Source organism: Mya arenaria, chromosome 4 (genome assembly GCF_026914265.1).
Source record: "Mya arenaria isolate MELC-2E11 chromosome 4, ASM2691426v1".
Lineage (NCBI taxonomy): Eukaryota > Metazoa > Mollusca > Bivalvia > Myida > Myidae > Mya > Mya arenaria.
The window spans coordinates 39,966,401-39,993,756 of record NC_069125.1 but is presented as its reverse complement, the minus strand read 5'-3'; the positions used below and the strand labels follow the sequence as shown (position 1 = coordinate 39,993,756).

At 35.8% G+C, this 27,356-nt stretch overlaps 3 protein-coding genes across 5 annotated transcripts; 2 read left to right on the top strand and 1 right to left on the bottom strand.

Moving 5' to 3' along the window:
• The first annotated feature begins 1,480 nt into the window (after window positions 1-1,480).
• LOC128230799 (cytochrome P450 2J3-like) lies at window positions 1,481-6,233 on the top strand. The gene is made up of 9 exons (XM_052943240.1): window positions 1,481-1,495; window positions 2,061-2,326; window positions 2,560-2,685; window positions 3,213-3,236; window positions 3,572-3,749; window positions 4,060-4,153; window positions 4,391-4,594; window positions 4,771-4,824; window positions 6,095-6,233. Exons 1-8 carry the CDS (start codon window positions 1,481-1,483, stop codon window positions 4,821-4,823), a joined length of 960 nt encoding a protein of 319 aa, XP_052799200.1. The 3' UTR covers window position 4,824; window positions 6,095-6,233.
• Window positions 5,453-11,688, top strand: LOC128230001 (cytochrome P450 2J6-like). The gene is made up of 8 exons (XM_052941970.1): window positions 5,453-6,299; window positions 7,784-8,009; window positions 8,244-8,370; window positions 9,444-9,615; window positions 9,860-9,996; window positions 10,306-10,399; window positions 10,654-10,857; window positions 11,085-11,688. Exons 1-8 carry the CDS (start codon window positions 5,957-5,959, stop codon window positions 11,264-11,266), a joined length of 1,485 nt encoding a protein of 494 aa, XP_052797930.1. The 5' UTR covers window positions 5,453-5,956; the 3' UTR covers window positions 11,267-11,688.
• A 208-nt stretch (window positions 11,689-11,896) lies between these two features.
• LOC128232903 (uncharacterized) lies at window positions 11,897-23,335 on the bottom strand. Of its 3 annotated transcripts, none has more exons than XM_052946700.1 (7): window positions 23,205-23,335; window positions 22,703-22,941; window positions 21,784-21,939; window positions 21,445-21,560; window positions 19,029-19,483; window positions 18,549-18,703; window positions 11,897-16,294 (listed from the first exon to the last, which is right to left on the bottom strand). In XM_052946700.1, exons 2-6 carry the CDS (start codon window positions 22,894-22,896, stop codon window positions 18,551-18,553), a joined length of 1,074 nt encoding a protein of 357 aa, XP_052802660.1. In that variant the 5' UTR covers window positions 22,897-22,941; window positions 23,205-23,335; the 3' UTR covers window positions 11,897-16,294; window positions 18,549-18,550. The 3 variants fall into 3 exon arrangements, with proteins under 3 accessions (XP_052802660.1, XP_052802659.1, XP_052802661.1); XM_052946699.1 differs by having other exon boundaries at window positions 23,137-23,305; XM_052946701.1 differs by having other exon boundaries at window positions 21,784-21,927; window positions 23,137-23,305.
• Window positions 23,336-27,356: the final 4,021 nt, after the last annotated feature.

Below are 27,356 nucleotides of genomic sequence, written 5' to 3'. Positions count from 1 at the left end.
ACATTAATGTATCATTGTCCTCAAAGCGCTAGTCCGCTAAATTCGCGCCGCTAGGCCGCTAGTGTTAAGTGGACTTTAAATATCCTCTTTATGTTATCAATGTTGTGTTTTATACATGTTTGTTGAAAAGTTTTGAAATGACTCAATGGTATGGATAGATTATATGATTAGGACAATATACTAAGCCGACACATCTTACCAATAAAGGCTGACCCATCTTGAAAGTTGGTGTGATTTTTTTTTGCTTTACGTACATGTATCCCTACGTAGTAAATGCAACGTCACATCTATATAAGGCATTTGGGCAACCAACAAAACACAATAAAATTATCATTATCGACTGCATTCAGAACTCCGCGGCCATTTTTATCGAAAACAACCTCCGATGTATGCCGGTACATCTGTAGAAGTAGTTCGTAAAATTTTGAATTATATCACTAATTAATTGTACTGTTTTAGCTTGTATTTGTTGTTCTAAGTTTAAATTGATTGTCAATGAAGTGTATAGTTGCAAACATAATTACAATTCCCAAGAGTTATGTCATTAAGTTTAACTGCTATATTAAATTACTACGCGATCTACTTGCAGCGGATTAAAAAGATCCGATTTCTGACATTGTAAACCGTCCATAAACAACATCAGCGTGTTTTTTTTTTTTTATAAAAATGGCCGAGGTGTTCCGAATGTACCGAAGGTTAAACTAATTAGAGTGACAGTACAGTTTAAAGTGACACTCTTATTCGAAATGAATACATACACATTGATCACAAACATAAATTTTGACAGATAAACTACTTATATTACTAAATAATGCATTTATGGAAAATATTGATTACTGATAACAAAATTGTAACCGTGTATTGAATAACAGAAAACACTAAAATATTAAATGATTGGTGGATGCTAAAATATTTATTGTGGTCTACTACAGTCTCATAAGGTAAAATACCGTGTTTTATGCTCATTTCATTAAAATTAAACTCGGTATCCTTCTTAAGAACCATTGTTTTCGACATTTATTCATCCCTTTTGGAATATTTAAACAATATTATTTTGTGGTAAATCTTATTTGGGAATAAGAGTGCATTAAACCCTGAATGGTTTAAACCCTGCAATATAACGCGGGACTTGTACAAGAGATGTAGGATGTGCTTTAGTTAAATTTTATGTAGGACGTATATATGCAAATAAACGCTTTTATGGAAAGGAAGACATACTTACGGAATAGTGTTTATGTCTAGATAAACACGAACATGGACAAACTCTTGGCTCGTTTTACTTCAGTATGCTCAGCTGTTGACCTACAGACAGTGTTGTATAGTATGGTGTTTATTTCCGTGTTTTGTGTTTAATACGTGCCAGCATATTTCTAATCATATAAACGGCCAATAAGTTAAAATGTAGGACGCGCCTAAATGGATTGCAAATAAACACTTGTTGAACACAATCATGGCACTTTTAACTTCCCTTTTGTCAGCTATGGACATACAGACAGTACGTGCCAGCATTTGTCTAATCATATAAACGGCCAATTAATAAGTTAAAATGTAGGACGCGCCTAAATGGATTGCAAATAAACACTTGTTGAACACAATCATTGCACTTTTAACTTCCCTCTTGTCGTCTATAGACATACAGACAGTATGTGCCAGCATATGTCTAATCATATAAACGGCAAATAAGTTAAAATGTAGGACGCGCCTAAATGGATTGCAAATAAACACTTGTTGAACACAATCATGGCGCTTTTAACTTCACTCTGGTCAGCTATGGACATACAGACAGCATTGGTATTCATTTCCGTGTTTCTCTTCGGACTTATCTTGTCGCGGAGACCGCGAAATCTCCCGCCGGGTCCGCTAGTGCTGCCCTTCATTAGGAGTATCTCCTTTTTCTTGGGCATCCAGCGTAAATGCACATGATATAACTGAAGACAAGTAATTCTAGCGTTAAACATTATGCATGTGCAATGACTTGAAATGATAAATTATACTCATCTAGAATAAAAAAATCACTTTCATGAATGTAAAAAAGTTAAAGGTTTTTAATATGAGGAAAGAACAGAAATTACATAACTGTTTCCGTGATATTGAGGCCAGGTGTGATATGGCAGAGTGGGCACGACTGGAGGCTTACACGGCGGTTCACCATTCAGACGTTACGTGATTTCGGCGTAGGGAAGACGTCTCTCGAAGAAAAGATATTCAGCGAGATTGATCCCGCCACCGAGTATATAAAGGCAACAGGCGCCAAGCGCTTTAACCCGCGACAACTAACTTCCATGATGATCACAAATAACATTTATGGGATTGTCTTTGGAAAAAGGTACGATGCATATATGTAATGATAACTCACATCTTAATTTACTGACATTATAAACGTATAATTTTAATCATGATGGTAATTGGTGACGTAATTGTTTTGTTTAATTTTGAATAACAAGCGTATAAGTAAATAGCGTTGTGATTCATTATCATGCTAGTAAATAAACAGTATAGCTTCAATCAAGGTGATCCACATCCTTCGGAAACAACGTGTAGATGTAATGTAATTTCCAGGTTTGATTTCGACGAAGCCGATTTGCACAGCATGATAGAAAAGTTGGACCTTCTGTTCTGTCGGGGCGAACCTGGCTCAGCCGAAGGTGGATTTCCGGAGTGGCTGCTCAAAGTCGTTAATAAAAGGTACGATTTTTTTTTTTTAAATAATACCGCGATTTTTGTATATATACTTCAAATATGGCATAATGCACCGGCAGGACAAGGCTATGACGTGCAAGAGAGGGACACTGGGCCCCCTTCCCATGGACCGAAACAATGGTGCTCCTAACGTCGTCTTTGTTAGGGGGTGGGGGCGGGTGGGGGCTCTGTGGCTAATTTAAGTATATCATGGTACCTTCTCATGTTATTTTTGGTTATGTTTCCTACCATATTGACATGATTGTTCACATGGACAATTTTGAGGAACGCTCGCCGGTTGCCACCACCCCCTCCTCCCTTGCCACGAGAGTGTCCTACAGAATACCAAAATGTACTGGTTTTACGCATAATATCTAAATAATATATCTGCATGCACGTTTTTCTTATAATTTCATTGCGCCGACTTGATGCTATGCATCAACTTTTTTCTTGTACTGCTTGATATTTATTTGCCAACTAACGTAACTGCAAAATTAAACATTCTCTAATGTGTCTTGTTCGATCAACGCCAGCTGTTGCTCCATGGGAGGCGGTGGGTGCAAAAGCACATTTACCAACAAATCTCGGATCACGAATCCTCCTTAGATTGGCCAGCATGTTCGAGACTTTGTCGACCTATACCTAAAGGCGAAGACTGAGGAAAAGTCGGACAGTGGCGTGCACACAGGTAGGGCTAAAGAACATTCGGAGAGCGGCGTGTACACAGGTAGTCCTGAATAAAGCTCGGTCAGCGGCGTGCATACAGGTAGGCTTTCTGAAGTTTTGAACTGAACAAAATTGTCGGGCCATATGCAAGAACCAAACTGAGTGAGGAACATATCAACGTGATATAGTGTAACATGTTTCGCTTGAAATGCGCCAAGTGAATAAGAAAACAATTTGATTGGGTTGTTTTGTCTATTTATTTTACAGCCGGGAACATGAATCGCATGATAATGGACTTGTTCTTGGCTGGGTCAGAGACGACGTCCAATACGGTGAACTGGACTTTACTTTACCTCCAGGAGTACCCGGATTTGCAGACCAAGTGTCGCCATGAGATACAACAGGTTGGGATCTGCTTGAAGGGTAGCGTAGTGTGTTTAAGGACTTATTAGCGGTTGACGGTTAGATCCTGCTGATGAGTGCGGAATATTGATGGAATATGTTTGGGGCATAAGGAAACCATGTCAATTGAAATGCGAACCGTCTTTGTTTTTATCCAACGTTATGCTAACATTAACTAACTTTTGTGTCCATTGGGCGGAATTAAATTATTATAAGCTCTCAATTCGAACACGGCTTATTGAATCCTGACAAATTACAGTAGTTGGCTGTCTCAGGCATCAATACATTATTTTGATTCGTTTTCTTTTAAAGGCGTGTGGCGGACGGAACGTTAGCTGGACGGATAGGGGGACCCTACCATATACGGAGGCCTTTCTGCTTGAAGTACAGAGAATATCGAATATTGGTAAATAGACGTGGAAGGATCGAATACATTATATGTTATATTAGAATTGGATATGTATGTTTTGTAACTCTGCGTATAGGCTATAAATATTTTTTCCTCCATCAAAATATAACGTTTCCAAACCAATTCAAATGAATTTAATAACGTACAATGACGTTATATGTCTCCTTTTTTAAACAAATTTATGTTACTTCACGTTTAGAAAATTACACATTGAGTAGTCAGTAACCTTTCCAGCGGAGTTTTCGTTGCCGCATACGAACCAAGTTCAGGTGACGCTCGGTGGCTACAATATCCCGGCTCATTCCCTAATACGCGCCAACCTGTACTCCGCGAACATGGACCGGAAGTACTGGTCAGATCCGCACAAATTTAACCCAGACCGGTTCCTCAAGAACGGCAAGACTTTCGGTCATCCAGCCTTTATGCCGTTCTCAACAGGTTCGTAATTGAAATTCAGTATAAATATAGTATGAGGTTATATTTTCTATTCGAATGGTTAAAATGTTCTACTCTTCGCGTATTACATGTTATTTATACATCTATCATCGGTATCATAAGCTCGTTCAGTTTAAACACAGATAGTTAAAAAGTATTTTATTTTTAAATTTATTTAGCGAAATGTTGGTACCAGTGCTACAGCTATAGCTCGTCCATCGTATCATACTGATGTAAGTTTATATTTAAATGTGGTTATATATATATTTATATATATATATATATATATATATATATATATATATATATATATATATATATATATATATATATATATATATATATATATAAGCATACCAAATTCTGACTTGTATTTTAACATTCTCCATATTCGCATTATCATATACATGTATACTAGTACATGATGTTAAACAATACTAAATACTAGCATATGAAACGTCGCATCTTACCTGCTTCAGACCGGAGTGAGCGTTAAAATGTTGCTTCAGTTCCCGAAGCTTTCAAACGTCTGTCACATTCTTCACCATAGTGCTTTTAGGAGGCTACAGACTCTGGACGTTAGTTGTAGTTCATGTCCCGACAAGTCTTCCCTGAAAGCTGAACGTGTTTCACAGAAAGTAAACTTCAGGCTTATAAAGCAAAACACACTAAGTTTAGAAGGTTGCTTTGTCCTTGAACGTGAAGGTAGGGGCACGGTTCTTATGGGCTACACCTCCTCATGCTTAGGCGGTCACTTCTGTCAAATAATTTATAAATCCGACCATGAAGGAGAAAGATATGAACGGGAAAAAAACGAGAAGGACGGACCGACCGATGGATGGACTAACATCCGTGACGACGTGCGTAATCCCACTTTATTTTGTAAAGCGGGGATATAACAAGTGTTGAAACACTTTTTTGGCCACGTTTCACTGTCATAATTTCTAAAAATAATACAAGACGTAACTATTGCAAGATACGCCCGTCCTTATTTTAGGACACCAAGTTTACTTTATGTATATCACCACACGTGTTATATATGTCACAATTTCATTCTAAAAAACAAAATAAGAAGCAACCATGCATGTGTTTAAAATTAATCACAAAAATACCAGATGAAAAGGAATGTGATAGCTTTACAGTGATTGGTAAGGTAATAACTCCATTCATAGGTTTATCATAGGTATATGCGTCTATATATTCACAAGCACGTATCTAGTCCTATAAAAGGTTATACAATATGTAATATAAGACTGGCCTGAATCGGTATGCAAATAAACGCTTACGAGACACACTTACGTTAAATATAAGGTTGATCAAAATAAGTACAGGAATATAATCATTTTAACTTCACTCTGGTCAGCTATGGACATACAGACAGTGTTGGTGTTTATTTCCGTGTTTCTCTTCGGACTTATCTTGTTACGGAGACCACGAAATCTCCCACCGGGTCCGCTAGTGCTGCCCTTCATCGGAAGTATCTTATTTTTCTTGGGCATCCAGCGTAAACGCAAACGACTTGCGCGGGTCCTGAATGAACAACGTGAAAAATATGGAGACATCATCTATGCGGAAATTGATGGAATTCCGAATGTCTTCCTGCAGGGATATGACGTCATCAATGAAGCGTTTGTGAAGCAGGGTGACGTCATCAGTGACCGTCCCAGCTGGCTCAAATTTGTAAAAGAAGTCACAAAGGAGGGTAAAGGTAATTTTTGATATCACAGCGTGAGATAATATAGACCGTGAGACCGACAGACAGATATTCAGACAGGTAGGCACAGATAGAGAGACGGACAGACACAAAAACTGAAACTTGGCACAGTCAGGTAACCAGACAGGCAGCAGACATAGTTACATACTGTGACTGTGCAACAGACGAATATATGTATTTACAGACAGACGTTCACACAAGCACCCTGTATCTTGACAATTCAGACAGAGTAACATACCGTGACTGTCTTACAGACGAAGAGAAATTACTACAGGCAGACGTCCAGATATACAATCTGTAGCTTATACAACAGATATAGCAACAAGCAGACGTCTAGACATAAAGTGTGTAGCTTGACAAGACATACAACAGACAGAGTAGCATATACCGTGACTGTCTTACAGACGAAGAGCCATTACTACAGGCAGACGTCTAGACATGGGGTATGCAGCTTGACAAGACATACAGCAGACATAGTAACATACTGTGAATGCTTTACAGATGAAATAAAGACCCACAGACAATCAGGTATGCAGGCAGACAAAGCGGCAGTAGCAACATACCGTGATTGACAAACAGAGACAGACCAACAGATAGACGGACAGACATGAAGACTGTAGCTTCAGATGGACGGACAGACATAAAGACTGTAGCTTGGCACAGACAGACAACAAACAAAGTAAATACCGTGACTGTCTAACAGGCAAATAGTAGGACGTACAGGCAGACTGACATACAGACATGCAGAAAACAGACAGAGTTACACACCGTGACTGTCTAACAGGCAAATAGTAGGACCTACAGGCAGACGGACATACAGACATGTAGAAAACAGACATAGTTACACACCGTGACTGTCTAACAGGCAAATAGTAGGACCTACAGGCAGACGGACATACATACATGCAGACATGCTCAAAACAGACAGAGTTAAAAACCGTGGCTGTTAAACAGTCATGTAGACTGACCTACAGACAGACGGACATACAGACATGCAGAAAACAGACAGAGTTACACACCGTGACTGTCTAACAGGCAAATAGAAGGACCTACAGGCAGACGGACATACAGACATGCAGAAAACAGACAGAGTTACAACTCGTGACTGTCTAACAGGCAAACAGTAGGACCTACAGGCGGACGGACACACATACATGCAGAAAACAGACAGAGTTAAATACCGTGGCTGTTAAACAGTCATGTAGACTCACCTACAGGCAGACGAACAGACAAAGTGACAGCAGAACGAGTGGCACTAAAGGACATTATTTGCTTGTGCATCTTTAAATAATGTACGCACGTGGTATAATTGAAGAAAAGTAATTATAGAGCAAAACGTATACTTCATTTATTACTCAAAATGACAAAAAGTAATCATCAAGAAACGTTTTTCTTTGCACTTTCTTAAATGTAAAATAAGGTAAGATTGAAATCGAGATTGAACTATGACTCACGCGTTTCCGTGATATTTGGGCCAGGTGTGATATGGCAGAGTGGGCACGACTGGAGGCTTACACGGCGGTTCACCATTCAGACGTTACGTGATTTCGGCGTAGGGAAGACGTCTCTCGAAGAGAAGATATTCTGCGAGATAGATGCCGCCACCGATTATTTAAAGGCAATAGGCACCAAGCCCTTTAACCCGCGACAACTTACTTCCATGATGATCACAAATATCATTTATGGAATTGTCTTTGGAAAAAGGTACGATGGATATGTAATAATAACTCACAACCCGATTTACTGAAATTATAAACGTATACTTTTAATCATGATGGTAGTTGGTGACGTAATTGTTTTGTTTAATTTTGAATAACAAGCGTATAAGTAAATAGCGTTGTGATTCATCATATCATGCTAGTAAATAAACAGTATAGTTTCAATCAAGATGATCCACATCCTTCGGAAAACAACGTGTAGATGTAATGTAATTTCCAGGTTTGATTTCGACGAAGCCGATTTGCACAGCATGATAGAAAAGTTGGACCTTCTGTTCCGTCGGGGCGGAGTTGGATCAGCCGAAGGTGGATTTCCGGAGTGGCTGCTCAAAATCGTTAATAAAAAGGTATGATTTAAACTTTTTTTAGCTACGTGGCTAATTTAAGTATATCATGGTACCTTCTCATGTTATATTTCTATTTTTCCTACCATATTGACATGATTGTTCACATGGCCAAGGTTGAGGAATGCCACCACCCCCTCCTCCATTGACATGAAAATGGCCTACAGAATACCAAAATGTACTGGTTTTACGAATACTATCTAATTATTTGATATTACTTTAGAAACATTCTAACTTAGGGACTAGTTCATGAATTGCAGAACAATGCTTTCAATAGTTTCCAGGTTGCATGATAAAATATGAAGTTTAGTATGTTTTATAAAACTTAACACTTTAATTGATAATGAAACCTTAAATTATAATAGCCCTGCTTATCATTTTGAAAATTTTGATGTTAAATACCAACTCAATCATAACAACTCGGCCATCTCCGAGATAGATACAGGCCGAGGTGTTCCGATTGACTTAGATGAAGGTACTATTACAATATCCTTTATGTTTGTAAACCTCCTACGCAGTAATCACCCTTGGTGACAGCAAAAATGCCGAGTTTTGAAATTTAACCTTGAGCTTAATTGTTTGTTTCGAAAATGTCATTCGAAAGAATGAACTCCAGATGTATAGTATCTTGATGTATAGTATTTTATCCCCGTTCTATATACTCATATGAGTGAAATGTGTTACAAAACTTATACAAAATATAAAGCAAGGAATTCACACAACATGCCGGTACAAATAAAAGGTGAATTTTCATGCTATTGAAATCTATGTATTAGACCATTGACTTCTATTTCTTCCGATGAAACGTATGTATATTTTTGTTATAATTTAACAAAGGATTAGCTTGAAACTATTGTAACACTATTATTACCCATAATGTCCTTCGAGCATATGTACACCCAACATATAATCATTGAAATAATAACCATTTTTGGTTATCTGCATGCACGTTTTTCTTATAATTTCATTGCGCCGACTTGATGCTATGCATCAACTTTTTTCTTGTACTGCTTGATATTTATTTGCCAACTCACGTAACTGCAAAATTAAACATTCTCTAATGTGTCTTGTCTTAGGAGTTCGATCAACGCCAGATGTTGCTCCATGCGAGGCGGTGGGTGCAAAAGCACATTTACCAACAAATCTCGGATCACGAGTCCTCCTTCGATGGCCAGCATGTTCGAGACTTTGTCGACCTATACCTAAAGGCGAAGACTGAGGAAAAGTCGGACAGTGGCATGAACACAGGTAGGGCTAAAGTACATTCGTAGAGCGGCGTGTACACAGGTAGTGCTGAATAAAGCTCGGTCAGCGGCGTGCATAGAGGTAGACTTTCTGAAGTTTTGAACTGAACAAAGTCGTCGGGCCATATGCAGAAACCAAACTGAGCGAGGAACATGTCAACGTGATATAGTGTAACATGTTTCGCTTGAAATGCGCCAAGTGGATAAAGGAACAATTTGATTGGGTGGTTTTGTCTATTTATTTCCAGCGGGGAACACGTATCGTGTGATAATGGACCTGTTCGTGGCTGGGTCAGAGACGACATCCAATACGGTGAACTGGACTCTGCTTTACCTCCAGGAGTACCCGGATTTGCAGAACAAGTGTCGAGAAGAGATACAACAGGTTGGGATCTGTTGAAGGACGGCGTAGCGTGTTTAAGGGCTTATTAGGGGTTGACGATTAGATCCTGCTGATGAGTGCGGAATATTGATGGAATAAGTTTGGGCGTTAGGAAATCATGTCAATCGAAATGCGAACCGTCTTTGTTTCTATCCAGTATTAGGGTAACATTAACTAACTTGTGTGTCCATTGAGCGGAATTAAATTGTTATAAGCTCTCAATTCAAATACGACTTATTGAATCAGAACAAATTACAGTAGTTGGCTGTCTCGGGCATCAATAAAAATATTTTGATGCGTTTTCTTTTCAAGGCGTGTGGCGGACGGAACGTACGCTGGACGGATAGGGGGACTCTACCATATACGGAGGCCTTTCTGCTTGAAGTACAGAGAATATCGAATATTGGTAAATAGACGTGGAATGATCGAATACATTATACGTAATATTAAAATTGGATCGTGTATTTATTGTAACTCTGAGTATAGGCTATAAATGCGAAGTTTTTCTTCATCAAAATCATCAAAATATAGTTTCCAAACCAATTCAAATGAGGTTAACAACTTACTATTATGTTATATGCCTCTATAAACACAAACAAAGTTTGTGTTATCTCACGTTTTGGAAATTACACATTATTAAGTAGCCCGTAACCTTTTCAGCGGAGTTTTCGTTGCCTCACACGAACCAAGTTCCGGTGACGCTCGGTGGCTACAATATCCCGGCTCATTCCCTGATACGAGCCAACTTGTACTCCGCCAACATGGACCAAAAGTACTGGTCGGACCCGCACATATTTAACCCAGACCGGTTCCTCAAGAACGGCAAGACTTTCGGTCATCCAGCCTTTATGCCGTTCTCAACAGGTTCGGAATCTCAATTCAGTATTAGTACAGACTGAGTACCATTCGCGTATTAATTTATACATAAATCATCGGTATCAGAAGCTCGTTTTGTTTTAACTCAGAAGACAAAATAGAAATCATTTTTATTTTTATCGAGCGAACTGTAGGTACAAATGTTGCAGCTAGTTGATACTTTGTATTACAAGTATGTATGTCTTTATCTAATTGCGGTAATTCTCATTATTCAGGTCCCCGTATATGTGCTGGCGAATCTTTGGCCAAGATGGAGATGTTTCTGATCACGACGAATTTGGTTAAGCGGTTTACGTTTGCACGAGGCGATCCGAGCACCAAGCACAATTTCGATCCCATCTTTGAACAACTTACGTGTGCCCCCGAGTCTTACACCACTCGAGCCACGCCCATATGAGAACTTAAGTGTGTATTTTGTTTACAAATTGTGTTTATTTCACTTTGGTTGTCATCGTTTTGTTATCGACTCTAATTAATCTTCATTTTGCTCATGGTAGGAGACTTTGATGATTACAATACACTACTTTTAATTGCATCGAGAATATCAACAATTTGTATGTCAGCAGTTGTGTTGTTTTTTTTAATATCATAATTTAAAGACCTATGCATTGTTAAACATGCATATTTTTTATAAGGCGAAATTGATGTCTTTGTTTGCAATTTGAATGTTACGGTAGTGGCTAAGCCTAATCTGCATTATCAGCATGACTTGTTTGTCGTCTTAGTAGCGGCAAGTGTTTCGGTTTTTAAACATTAGTTGACGCTCAACATTCAATAACGAAGTAATTGTTTGTAAGGAATGTATTTGTTTCCACAAAAATAAATGGTTAATGGAATACACGGACTTATGGTAATCATAATACCCCATCCCGCACACCCAAGTGTTGGAAATACTGCCCGGATATAACAACTAAAGAATTCAATTGGAACGCGTTTCAAGTTAAACGTGCCACAGAATTGTCAAATATGTAGAGACATGAGGAAGATTGGAAAAAAATGGAACTGTTATTTGACACAAACTATCATCAGTTAGTTTGAAAGTTTATTCAGAAATACATGTAGATATACTTTCCATGTGTATACATTTTAAAAAATAAACTATCTCTCGCTAAATATATAAGTTGTCAAGAGATCAATTCAATATCTATAATATACAGATAGATAGATAGATAGATTTATTCGTGCATATATATGTCATAGTAACAAACCAAATATCTCATAAAGTTATAACACAGACTGATTAACAAAGTATTAGTGATGATATCTAGACTAAAGCACAACATCATTAGAATGCTTTGGATACATACGTGCGTTAACAAAGATTTAATTCAATGTGACAAATATATAACACAGGATAACCCATTAAAGTTATTCAACTTATTTCCAATGGGGTCCTTATGACAAATATAATTATTTGCCAAGATCTCAGTTGTAAGCTGTTTAAATTAGGTTTTCTTATACAAGAATAACATGCATGTACTCTTGACCAGTTAAAGAATGATTAAATGTTTGATATCAAACTTTTACAGTTATAATGCAACCGACTGTTAAAACCATATGACACTTTAGCATAATATGACAAAAATCTTTGGACTGATATGCAAGATTAAATGAATAACAATTAATAAAATAGGAAATCTTCCATTTCTGCACATTTCATACCAACAATGAGATGTGATTTCACTTCTTTTTTAAAAGTATTCTTATTTTTCAATTCTTTTAACTTTATTGGAAGACTGTTCCAGTCCTGGATTGCTTGATAAAAGAAAGTATTTAATATAAAACTGTCAGCCTGTGGCACTTCCAGCAAAATTTCCAGCACTATGTCTACTGTTGTAAGAATGTGTGGATGAGACTAAAGTAAAATGTTCATGTAAGAATGAACAGATCTTATATAAATTCACAAAGCATACAAAACTAATAACTATTGTATACATATAGAGTAAAATCAATACATGACAGCGAGAGATCAGTGTATATTTACACCTCAACTTCCATTCCCTAAATAAACTGCCTTTCGGCACTTGCGTTTATCAATCGATGAACGCAACATCTTCGGATATGTTCGAATCGCAATGCATCGCATAACAATACACATGCATATTTTTGATCTTGTGATTGTTTGTTTTGTGTCAGAAGGTGCCGTTAAATCAGAAGGTGCCGTTAAATATAAATCAACATTTTAGAAAGTGTTTAATGTATCGTTGCCATAAGTGTTTCAATTTTACTTTTAAAAATGATTTCAAGTAGTTGATCTTTTCCCGCGTTATCGTGACGTCATTTGATAAAACGTTTCCGGTTACAATCGGGTCGTTTTATTTACAGAATGGGTAAAAAAGGATTACTGAAAGGTTTCCTTAAATGAAATAAAGCATTTTTTAACAATTCTTGAATGAAGTAATGCACTTTTGGTGCAAATATAAGTAATGAATTGCGGGATTGATGTCATTATCGGGGTATGAACGCAATTGGGCTGGTCAAAGTTTGTGGAGTCCGAAGGACTCCACGCGTACTTTGACCAGCCTTCGGACTCCACAAACTTTGACCAGCCCAATTGCGTTCATTTTTAAAAATCAATACTTTAGTCACAATACTCTCTAATAACAATTAACCTTTCTTTAACTCATTCTCAGAATCAGCCATGATTACAATATCATCAGCATATAACAACAGAAATAATTTTAGCATACCCATTATCGGCATATCGATACATTTGAATCCATTCAACATGTAATGTTCTTCTTAGCCATTTAATCTGAGAATAAAAATGGAGATAAACTTTCTCCCCGTCTCACACCCAAGAAACATGTAAAATCTTCATTACTTACTGTATTATTCAGTTTAATGCTTGATTTAACATTTAAATACATAGATTTTATAAAATTAAACATGTTTCCTCCTACTCCTAATTTTAAAAGCTTATACTTATATGATATCTCTTACCAAAAAAAACGAACGCCTTCGTAAAGTCCACAAAAACTGCATACAATCTCTTTTTATTCTCTTACAACTACCGGGGTAATTCTCTTACAACTACCGGGGTAGTTAATGATACCATGTAGAACAAAGATATTATCAACAGTACCCATATTCTGTCTAAATCCTGCTTTAGCCTCAATATACACATGATATTTTTCAGCCCAAAAATTCAACCTATTATTATCACTTTAGTAAATAATTTCACAAAAGTACTTAATAATAGTTATTAGCATTATCCTTATCACCTTTCTTATATATCGGTAATGGAACTATAAAGCCTTCTGGAAAATATCCCCTATTAAACAACTTATTAAACAAAGTACAAATCGCCTTCAAAACAAGAGCTGTCGCAGTATGTGACGAATGCCCGCAAATGTGACATTGTCCTATGATCAAGGTCAGTACATGAAAAGTTGATCTTGCCTACGTGTCAAATACATATGGCAAGTTATTTTGAATTGCCTCTGAACATAAAAAATACCACCCATACTTGACAATCTACACTGTTATGTCCTTATATTCAGTATTCCATTGTGAATAAACACAAGTGTATCTTTCACCTTAGAGTTAGGGACATGAGTCTTGTACGCGACATATCATCTCTGTATGTCAAACACATGTGGCAAGTTATTTTAAAATCTGTCCATACAAAGGCAAGTTACAGCCCGGACACGACAACCTATACTGTATGTCCTTATATGCAGCACTCCATTGTGAATAAACACTAAGTGTGACCTTGACCTTAAATGTAGGGACATGGGTCTTGCACGCGACACGTCCTCTTGGTATGTGGAACACATGTGGCAAGTTATTTTAAAATCTGTCAATACAAGAGAAAGTAGCAGCCCGGACACGAAAACCTATACTCTCTGTCCTTATATGCAGCATTCCATTGTGAATAAACACCACGTGAATATGGACCACATGTGACAAGTTATTTTAAAATCTGTCCATACAAGGAAAAGTTACAGCCCGGAAACAACAGCCTATACTCCATGTCCTTATATGCAGCACTCCATTGTGAATAAACACTAAGTGTGACCTTGACCTGAGAGGTAGGGACAGGGGTCTTGCACGCGACACGTCGCCTTGGTATGTGGAACACATGTGGCAAGTTATTTTAAAATATGTACATACAAGGAAAAGCTACATCCCGGACACGAGTTATTGAGCCGGACACACGGACGGACGGTGCGATTTTAATTTGCCCACCTTCGGGGGCATAAAAACAATCACTATTAATACCATATTTAAAAAATCAGGCGCTGCTGCCTTACCATTATTCAATTGCGTGCATGCCATGAATATTTTAGCATGAGTAAATAATTCATTCAGTTACTCAGACATAGTATTTAATTCTCCAAGTACATATCTATCATGGAAATCTTCATCAGGTTGATACAAATTTGAGTCTGGATAGTTGGATAGCTTTATAATACTCCAGTAAATCTTTATTTGAAAAATTCAATTTGTCTGTTTTTACAGAAAACCCTTTTAACAATTTCCAATAAAGTAATATATATACTACGTTCGGGTGATTGCTGTGAATTTGACCTCGAAGGTAGGGGCACTAGTCTTGAGCGCGACACCCTATCATGCTATGGGAGTAACTCCTGCCAAATATTTGCTCTTAAAATCGGACCATGAATGAGAATGACATGGACTAGACAAACATTGGATGGATCGGCAGACCACAATTAGTTCAGAAGGTTGCTGTGATCTTGACCTTGAAGGTATGCACACTGGCCTTGAGCGCGACACATTTTTATGCTAAGGGAGTAACTTCTGTCATATTTTTTTTAATCCGACCATGAATGAGAAAGCTATTGACCGGACAAAAATGGTTAACTCAGCCAAATAATGTAAAAAAAAATAAACTGAAATAAAATTGAAGTTTTAGATATAATATGTATAGCTTTAAAGAAATGAGTTTTATGTAAGTATATTGGCATATGATGTCAATCGCATACAATAAAACAACAGCTGGAATAGACGTATGAACAATCTTATTTGGATTTTTTTAGGAATACTCATTACCTATAAATATCATACATTATAAAACATGTAGCAATCCAGGTTTCATAGTCAACAAGTTTACATATAGAAAAAATGATTAGAAAACAAAAGTTACATGGCAACTTTCATCCGAAACTGCCATGATTTCTAATCACATGACCCTTTAAATTTCTTTAGAGCGCAAGGGTTTCTTACAAATTTACAGGTAAACTGTATTTCAATGTTATCTGTATTGAACTTTCTTTAGATGCCTCTTCACTATTTTCCAAATCAACACTGGGTTTTAGCCATATTGGATGTCGGTTTGTCTACTGTTCTTTTTTCACAAATTCAAAACGGTTGCATCTAGAGAGAACAATGATTGGACCCGCCAAACCTTCTTTATTGTCCATTCACTCATCCCCTAGTCTGGCAGTGGTTTAATCGCTATCTGTAACATTGAAGGAAAACATTTACAAAAATCTTGACGACGAATGGCTACATGTCGAGCTCGTTGAAAGAGCCTTGAATACAGACAAATCTCACCACAGTATCACATTGAGCTGAATAAATAGCAGACGATGTAATAATTATTTTCTTATGACATACCAAACTCATTACATTCTACTATTTGTTAAAAATATCTCTATGCACCTCCAAGTGAGTCAGATGTGAACCTCTATCTAGTTTAGAAGTGCATGTTTTTCTGAGGGTCTGAATATAGAGGTGCACTTCTTTTCAATAAAAAAAATAAAGGAAAGTATCAAAATGTTTGTGACTTTGATTTTTCAGGTAAAGACCTGGGTCTTGCATTTGACACATAATGCCATAATGGTGACTGTGTGTGCTAAGTTACTGACCTATGAAAACACCTCATATTGACCTGTGTCCTTGACCTTTGAGATGCAGGCTTGAGTCTAAAGCTAACACCTTGTCGTCGGGGACATATGTGCCCTACTACTTTAGATTCCTATGATATATAGTCAAGATACTGACTGGACAATAAACAGTCCTAATAACAGTTCTTATTGTGATGAACGCTCGTGTCAAGTTTCGAGACAATCATTTAATGATTAGTGAAGAAGCGGTCCTTTCAATGCACAATCCTATCAACAGTAATCATTTCAACCTCTGACCTCTTATTGTGACTTTGACATTTGAGACACAGACCTGGATTTTGTCGCAGCACACATGTCATCTCATTTCATTGTACACTCATGGCAAGTTTAAAAAAAACCTCCTTTAATGCATTGTCAAGATAAGGCTTGTACAAGGATAGTTTCAAGCGTGGCCATGACGTTTGGAGTTATAGACGTTGATCTTGAGCAGGCACACCATCTTATAACGGTGAACCATTATGGCAAGATTTTGAAAAATCTTTAATGCACGGTCAAGATACAACCTCGGCCAGCATCGCTTTAACCTTCAACCTCAAATAGTGACATTGACCTGTGAGGTACAGACCTTGGTATTGTACGTGACACGCAACCTCATCATGGTGTATCTTCATTGCAAGATTTTTTGAAAATCCTCTAGTGCATGGTCAAGATATAGCTCGGACAAGGTTCAGTCCGGACGGTCTCACATACATACAATGTAGAACTGCCGTTGTGACAGATTTGTCGAGCTCAACGCAATCTGGCTTGACAAAAAGCAATAATTTGCTGAGTGTCAAATGGTATGTATGTAGTTATTTAAATTTTATTCAAAACTCTTCAATGAAAATTAACTCAATAACTTAAAGCACTGTCTGACATTGTGTTGTGGTGTTAAATAAAAACAATAACACCGCAAAGCGAACCAAATTGATCATCTGTTATATTAAAGTCGAAATATGGGCATATCTCTACAATAAGTATAGCCGAAGTTGCTACATGTGTGTGATCAGTTTCTGGCAACCAAGTTTTATTTGAATAATGTTTTTTAACCGACGCAAAGAGTACCAATGCTATAATAATACCTTACCATTTTTATGAGATAAACAGGATACTACTAACATGTTCTTTAATTTGCATAGAAAACTATCTTAAACATTCATCTTTTATACGACTGCTCGACTGTCCTGTTAATAACGATAGATCTTTTTAAGTTTGACAAATGATATTAGCTACTTGTTGATATTATCACAACTCGCAGAATGGGAAGTAAACTATAAATATGTATGTGAAAAGCTACATAAACATATACTCAGTAGCAAAAAGTTTAAACATAAACCTGGTTTAATGGCACTGGGTAAACGCCATTTAAATCATTTAAAATAAATATTTTTTTTTAAATAATAAGTTAGACAGGAATTAAATATCATGGTTTCCACATCTCTGATGTGTATAAAGAGATAAAAAAAAATTAAAAAAATACTTGACCATTTATGCATTGATATTTTGCTTCTTCATGATGCAGTTCCATATGATTTGTGTGGCTGGTTTCAAAAAAGAGGCGTTGCATTTTTCACATTAATATGGCGTATCACTAGTGTTTAGCACCAAAAGTGTATCATATTGAGGCACATTCATGAAACCTATATTACAGTGACCACAAATATAGTACCTGTAGTGCACTCTTTTATAATGAGTGCCACAACCACGTCAGGTCTTAAACACTCTACCACATTCATTGCATTTTAATATTTTGTTGTTCTAAATAATCTAACTTTAAATATTTAATGGGCTGGCATTTACCATTGCAGACTTTGGTACCAAACTTACATTCAATATTTGGTCCGCTTAGTATGAAACTTCTTCGACACATTGGTCATTGAACATGTGTCACCCACGTAATTCACTTCTGTTTCAGGTGGCTGTGTGACCTCCCCAGGCGTTTCGGTCCCATGATTACCCATTATCGACTCTTCTTGGGATATCTAAAATGAACATGAACCGAAACCTTTTACCATATATCTTTCCAAAGAAAACAGTCATGGAATAATCTAATTAGTACAATGTTTGTTACGGTCAAATTTAATTAAGACTTCAACACTACATGTACATTGCATAAATAACTATTCACTATTTTTTATATTGTACTACTAAAGTCTACTTATTTATATGTAGTCAGAATGTAAGTGATTGAAAATATATTTCGGACCTATCAGAACGCAAATTATTAAACAAGTAACCCTTCAATAGTGACTATAAAGGCAGTCATATGTAAATTACACAAGTAGTAGTTAAGTTATTCAAAATTACCATTAATGTCCCTCTGTTCACATCGTCATCACTGTCGTATTCCTCAACCTCAACCTTTATTTCAACAGCACCCATTAAATCATGTGGATCATCATCTTTTTTGTCATTTTTAGATCCATTCATATCCGGGTCAACAAATTCTTCCTTAATAGGTTTTTCAACAAAAGTGTGACTCAAATCATTAAGATGTGAATTTTCAGGGTCATTCAAATGTTTCAATTTGCAATTTTCAAAGTCATTCAAACTGTTCCAATTGTCAAAGACAAACATGTACCCTTCTCTACGCTCAGCCTCTGTATCCATTCTTTCATCGTGATAGTCTGGTGGTTCTTCCTTGATTTTTATACCTTCTGTTAATGATTGCTCTTCTTGTGCATTTGTATTGAAATTGTTCTGCAATGTGTGTTCTACATGTATTTCCTTCGGTGCTGTTACCAATGTCGATCCTGATATATCTGAAGCATAACATAACAAACATATAAATATATATACCATGAGTATGACTATGCAACTGAAAAAAACATAATTTCATTAACAACTAGAACATCTTTTGTAAACTATGTATTCACGCAGGAAAATGTAAAATCCTAAACTGTCAACTGTTCCAATATCATATAATAGGGACACAAACAATGTTCTACAGGTATACATATACAAATGACTCAGGCCCATCACATTACTCGAATGTTCTTAAGCGTAACAAGCATAAGTGCCTTGCATCACAAAATGACATGAAATTGAACAATTTGTGGAACCTGTGACAATATGTCTCATCATGGTGAACCTTCATGGCAATTCTTTTGAAAAAGCTATAATTCATGGTACAACCCGGAATACAGTAGGTCCAGTCTTGATCAGTCCTATCAAGTAGACTACTGTACCAGTTTATACATTTAACCTCTAGGTGTGACCTTGACCTTTCAGGTACAAACATGGGTCTTGTATGTGACATGCCATTTCATCACCATCATATACATGTCAAGTTTCTTGGAAATCTTGTAATGCTTGGTTACATGGGGGGCCCTGACAAAGTACAGTCTTATCAAGTGTAATAATTTCATTTATTAACCTATAAATGTGACCTTGACCTTTCAGGAACAGACCTGGGTCTTGTATATAACACACCGCCTCATTACAATGAACCTCCATGGTCCGAAGTTTTTTGAAAATTCTACAGATACAAGGCTCAGTCTGATCAACAGTATGAATTTTGACATTCAACCTCTAAGCAAGAGCTTCACCTTTGAGATACACACCAAACACCATCTGAACCTACTTAAGGAATTAAGAAGACTGATACATCAAACATGTAAATAAAAAGTGTATGTCAATTTGGGATGCCTCAAAAAACATCATATTATTTAGAATCATTGGATTGTTTTATGTCAAGAGAAAGTATATGTTAAAATAACAACAGCCTAAAATTGTGTTGCCTTCATATCCCAGGGATGGTAAAAATACTTTAAGCCTCATGAATATCAAGCTAAGCAAGAATCCTTAAGTATGTTGTTCTTTGAAACGTAAATTAAAGTAATGTTGGCAAAAATGAGCCATCTGGTCAAATTTGATAAAAAAAAACAACATATGCTCCATTACAACCAGTTCAAGCAAGTAAAAGTGGGGAAAATGGTTTCAATGGTTTGCCAAATCATATATTTTTGTGCCAAGATTAAGGTTGCAAAATAGTGAGTGAGTGACTATGTACATGTAGCTCATTCCATGTCTGATATTACTTCAAATAAAGAACAAAAATACAAACTCCAATAGTTTCAACTATGATGTATTTGAGGCCCTTTTATTTGCATTTTAGTAATCAGAAGGCAATATTCTTTCAAATGATAACAAAAATCATATGGAGTTACTAAGCATGTTAACACTATAAGAAATTATATGAGAACCTGCCCATGTGGGATCTCTAAATCTTTAAACAACAGAATTTCTTGAATCAAGTGTAGTTTCTGACATTATTTGAATGAAATATAATCATTATAATTATATAATACTAATATGTTACTGTATCAAGCTGAAATAAATTTATATCAACTTTAAGGCCTAAAAAAGTTCAAACATCTAAAAAAAAAACAAGTAGGTAGGCATAACCTTTTTTTGACAACTCGGATTTCTTTATCAAACCAACCTATATCAGGGTATATCGCTATTGTAGGAAGTTTTAAATATAAAATGGTAAAATTTGTACATGTGCAATCATGAAAGAACTTTTTTCAGAAAATAAAAAAAAAACACTACGGCACAAAATAAAGAGTAGAGTCGAGAGGAAAAAAATCTGGTGGGTTGGGCTAGTGGAAACAAACCAAAAGATTTATGCCTAAATTATATTAAATAACCACAATTAATTTAAGAACAAATTTATGAGCAAAATTTGACTTTATCCATATCCATTCTACAATGTACCCACCTGGTTGGTTCAAGCGCCATCCTTGCTGTGAGAAGAATGATTTGATGGCCATTTCAACTGATGATTTCATTTCCCGAGTCACATAAAGCTTCATCAGGCAAAGTCCCATGTTTTTCCTTAACAGATGAAAAAAAATACTTAATACAAATCCCAAATATAATATTTTCTGAATTGTTGGAGTTAATAAGGTAAAATTGTTTTGTTTCTTTTCCACTTTCACTACCCCTTAAAAATATCATTGGTTAGGTAAAGATTTGACCTCGTAACCTAGTGTGACGGACAACTCAAAAACTAAAGCCCCCTTCCAATACCTTCGGTATGGCCGGGAATAATAAATACCTGTCAGTCTCTGCTTCTGAAACCTCTGATAAGGATGATGTTCTCTCAATGTGTTGAATGTTTCCAGTACTTGGGGTTGAGGTCCTCATGTGTGTTTTTAATGGATCTGGTTTAGCCTCTGTATGGTCTTTGTTGTGCATATAACTGATAAATAAACTGAGGCAGCATTAATCATTTAACAAAGTTTTGCCAATGTGGTTGCCATAGTTACCCTTGGTATGAGACTCAGGGCAGTGGTGTATAACCAGATTGTCTAGATATATCAAGATATACTGTTACATACAGGTTTCTGCCACAGCTCCAGATAAGAAATGTTTTTGTATATTTTCACAATTCAAATCACAGAAAACAAATGATAGTCTCAAAGCATATACAATCACATACAAAAAGGTTACACATGTATAAGCAATAAATTATTGTTGAAAGAAAAAAATGTATCACTTCCAAAGGTTCTTTCAACTAATTTTCTAAATTGTTTTTTCCAAAATGACATTTTGTTATCATCACATTATGATTATTTATTGTTTGAATAGAAGTGCAGTATAAATCATTAGAAAAACTGAGGTGTCTCCTAATATAAATAATCTAAGTGTTTGAGAGAAATATAATAATCACATTGATTCATAGTATAAAGCAAAAAATTACATTGCATTTCTAGATAATTATTTTAGTATTTTATAATATGATAATATATGTAAATTTCCATCTTTTTACCCAATTGGCTTCCAAATCTTGGTATAAATAATACTTTTCAAAGAAATTTAGCCTTCTTTTCCAATTGCAAAAAAATGAGTTTCATTGAAAAAATCTTATTCAGAGCTCTGTTTTGCTAATGAATAACAAACAAATTAAGAATCATTGTTTTGCTTATAAATTTGTACTTAAAAACATAAACATATCAAGTGAATCATTTTGGTACCTGTCAATCAAAAATGTAGCCACTTCTCTGTCACTATTCAAACTGTTCTCATTCTTCACTTTCAACCATCTTTCAAAGTCGCTGCCGAGATATACCCTGGTTTTGGTATAGGCCTCATGCCTGGCTATCCTCTTCCGTTTCCTTTCCTCTTCGCTTAGTCTTGGTCTTCCACGTTTCTTTATTTGGGCTTCCATTTTTATTTTTCAACAATCCCATTAACTAGTACGAAAGAAGAATATCTGAAAGTACAAAAGCTCCAAATTTAATTTTATTTCTATGAAGAAATGCACATTTCAAATTTCAAAAATCCTTTTTGGCCTATGACGTAGGGGTCAATGAATGGACTGAAGAAATTGTCTTCACTGGACAACAGGTGCCTTGTTGTTGCTAATGTTAAATTGATTGTTTACCACATTCAGAGGGCTTGTGCTAACCTGTTTGGTCAAACAAACGTTTGTAATGAAAATGATTAATGCTCTGAGGAAATATCGAAATATATCACAATTTCCTGTTTCGCAAATCAGCATCAGAATTTAACGGTTTTAATTTAAAACGCTTAATTTAAGCTATAAACTTAATCACTCTGAATGACAGAATTTAACATAAGGGACGTAACTGTGCTCTTGGGGCGATACTATTTCCCGGTCTCTCCTTGTAAAATCCGGTCTCATCCGGTCTCATAATTCCCGGTTCATAACTTATGGCCCCAGGCAACGGATTGTGTTGCTGATGTTTATGACACGATTCTGACAATCTTATTGTTTTTATATGTAACAAAATGGTATAAAATATATTAACATTATGTCTTAATTTATGCAATTTGTTATAGGTCTACACTATTTATGTAATTCGTGTTAAAGGTGTAGAGAAAGATGCGATGGCAGTACAAATGCTCATGTTTTTTGCATAAAAGATTGATGACGGCTAGAGTATGAAGTAACTAAGGATTGCACCTTTTAAATTATGTTATGTCAAAGTTGTTTACTGTTCTTCCTTTTTTTGTTTACCCCCCCCCCCCCCCCCCGACATTATATTTTTTAAGCATTAATGATTACAATTGAAAAATTCCATGTTTGCATATCCGACTCATATTGATACGATACGATATGTTTATTGCGTAAAACATTATACAATGTTCATGGCATGTAAACAAGTAAATCAATTAATGGAGAAAAAGTACACAAACACATTTCCTGGAGCTAATAAGTGCAATGTTATAACATCATATTAAGTGTGCGTGTGCTTAGACATAAAAGCTACTAGATGAAATGTGTTTATTTAAAGTTGCGCCATACTTAAGTAATCAACACATTATGTCTCCATTTTTCGCTAATATATAATTGAATACACTTGAATACCTCCGTCATTATTACACAACTTTAGCCGAATATATTTTATTTGTCAACTTGAAGTTTGCAATAAAACTCTAGCTGTTTAAGAAATCTGATGCTAATTATTTTTTATGTTTGAATTTGGTTATATGTTATCATCGTATTACTTCTAATCAAGATTATTAGAGCCTTTGCATAACAATCATTTATTCTATAAAATTGCCTTTATAATAAACAACAATATTTTTAGGGTATTAACCGAACAGTAGCCGTGCGTGTGTAATAAAAAACTGGCTAAATCCGTTTATCATGCCCTTAACGGGGGACATTCGCTAATCTCTGACATGCGTTGTATAATGCATTTACACCTTTCATGGTATGACATCATTGTGTATTGTCATAAACCTGTTATGAAGAGTTCCTTGACAAAATAAAATGATAATAAATAAACTTCTGAAATATTCGGAAGGCTATTTTACAAATTTTACAAATGAAATATAACTTACAAAATACAAGAATCTTTATTTAAAGTCGTCATGATCGGTGGAACTACGATGCTCCTAATTTATAAAAAGTAACAAATCTCAGCTTATAAAAGTTCCACGACTTCTATAACAACCAAATGTACATGCCTGTGGTGTCTTTGCAACTGCTAATGCTGTGGATTTTTGTTTTAAGAATGGCTATGTAAATACAAATGTCAATTTCGTTGTAAGTGAAATGAGGGAATATCTAGTCAGCTGTCTAGAAAATAAAAAAAATCCGTTTCATAAAGAAAATGAAAAGTCGCGATCCCTATGACTTTCAAATTAAAAACATTCTGTTCATGTGAAATTCCGTATGGTTACGCAGGGACCTTTATATATACTGTGCTACATATATCCGTTTATAATGATTAAGGTGCCGTAAAGTAACCGTGTACCAATCCCATGGGTATCCCAAATTTCTTAAACAAATAATAATAATATATTAAAAATAAGACATTATAATTTACAATTCAAAACATATTTTTCTCTTTTTTTTGAATGCCCTATCTCAAAAAAAAATATTGATCAGGCCCCAATATCACCAAAAAAAACAAACTCAAGTCAAATCGCAATCTCAACGCAGTTTATAACATGAATTAATAGTATGTTTCAAAATCTTGCATGTTTTTATACTTTTTAAAAACGTTACTTCTCATAGAATGTGTTGATAAAAAAGGTTTGTCAATATATCTAGGAAAATTTTTTAAGCTAAATATATTCTTGAGAAATTGTTTTAAACAATGAATTGTACTCAAATACAGTTCGGGCTGTAGAATATGTTTCTCTTGGAATCTTGACCAAAGGCCTTTTTCAACAAACATTCTATGATATTGTGCATTTTTATAAGGTGTAAAAACATGTATTATTTTCATTAAATTTGGATGTAATGTGGTAAAATGAGTTGAGACTGAGATTAAGATTTGAGTATTTTCGTGATATTGGGACCAGAAATCATCCAAGCAAACACAACGAGACATACATGTACATGTACTGTTAAGACCAAACTTGACAGTAAGTGCACTTCTTTTGCACTCTTAGTTCTCCAGAAGTGTACTTCATAGTGCACTAGGGTAAGACAAGGGTAAGACCAGGGAAAGACTAAATGCAGACAAGGGGCTGACCAAATAATGCTTCTTCAGTCTATAATAAGTGCTATCTTTACATTAAAACTTAGAATGATGTATTTCAACAAATGTTTTAATAATAATCAATATATAGAGAATAATTATAATCGATTTATACCTTTCATGTAAATAATTGTGACCTTTCATGTATATAGTATACAATTATAAAATTAAATAACTGATGTTGTTTCATACAAAAAAAATGCCAAACATGTTTTTTGATTTCTTTATAAATATACGTATTGCTTTATTTTGATATTAATTGATAGGTATAATGATATAATTTTTAAATACTATACATTAAAGGCGTAATTTAAGCCTTCTTTAAGTTCCCGCACCCCCCTCCGCATAGTAAACAATTCTGTGTATTGATCTTTATCTTTTTTGCTTCATGCAGTCTATCAAATCTCAAATCTGTTAGTGTTAGTTGTGCAGTACTTGAGGTTTTAGTAAAGAAATCAACAGAACATCTTATCGTTTCGTTTTGTAGTCCTCAGTGCATACTGGCACATACCACCGGCTGTCATACTTTTCAACCCCAAGTCCTTTCAACCCCTTTGTCATTTTTACCCCCAAAAGTGCTAAGACTTCCCCCTCCCCCCTGTAGCTTTGCCTCCTTTAGAAGTAGCCCCAGCAAGACGTAAAATTGAAGTTTACTCCTCCCCGCTCGTGCATTCATGCTTTGGTGCCTTCCTAGATAAAATATATAAAAGAAATGTTTAAATGAAATATGCATTGGGTCTTTTTTATAATTAGCGTTAATGATACAAATAAGAATTGACCCATTGAACAAGTTAATTTATGTTTATATTCAAAATGAAAATTACCTTCAGTATCGTTGTTTTTTCGGTAAACGGACCACTCGTCAGGTGACCACATTGAATTATCAATCTAATGATCGCTCACATAATGGAACAGCTCCCGGAGCTGCTCAGAACTGCCATCCGAGCGGTCATTAAGCTTGTGAAAAGCCCGTGGGATATCTCCAGGTGGCAGGAAAGGGAGGACCAGGAGCTTTCTAACATGCTGATGAACGCCTTCCCGTCGCTCATACGTTGCATGCAACCCGACTGCCTGGACCCGTCGCTAGATTGCTTGTGCTCAATGAAACCCACAGCCATGAAGTTTCGACCGAGGAAACACCTCGCGCAAAGCCTGCCATAACCCTGATGAGAAATATATTAAGCATCATGAACTTGTGTTATATTATTTTACTTATTCTATGTATATATCATCAAATACTGTGTTGACATGATAAGTACTATTCTGGTTTTTATTTAGTAATTTACCTGCTTCAAAGTCCATCGCGAATGCTTATACAACTGGCGCCACATCCATCAGTTCAACGATTTTCCTCAGCACCTGTTAAATACAAGAGAATGTTACCATACCATGTACCATGTACGGGCCCTCTGAAGTAACATAGCTGATCGGCCGTTGCATACATGCATGTGGCGCTCGTCTCCAACACGAACATCTGCCACAAGGAACTTCTCACTAAGGTAGTCGGCGTTGAACTGAAAAAGAGGATGAATATAAAGCTTGCATCAAAGTATATTAAATATACCTAATCTTTATAGATCTGTGAAACAGGGTGATTATTTATATGTCAATAATATGTTTTATTTAAGGCATTCGCCATTTCAAACAATATTTGTATCATAAACATGCC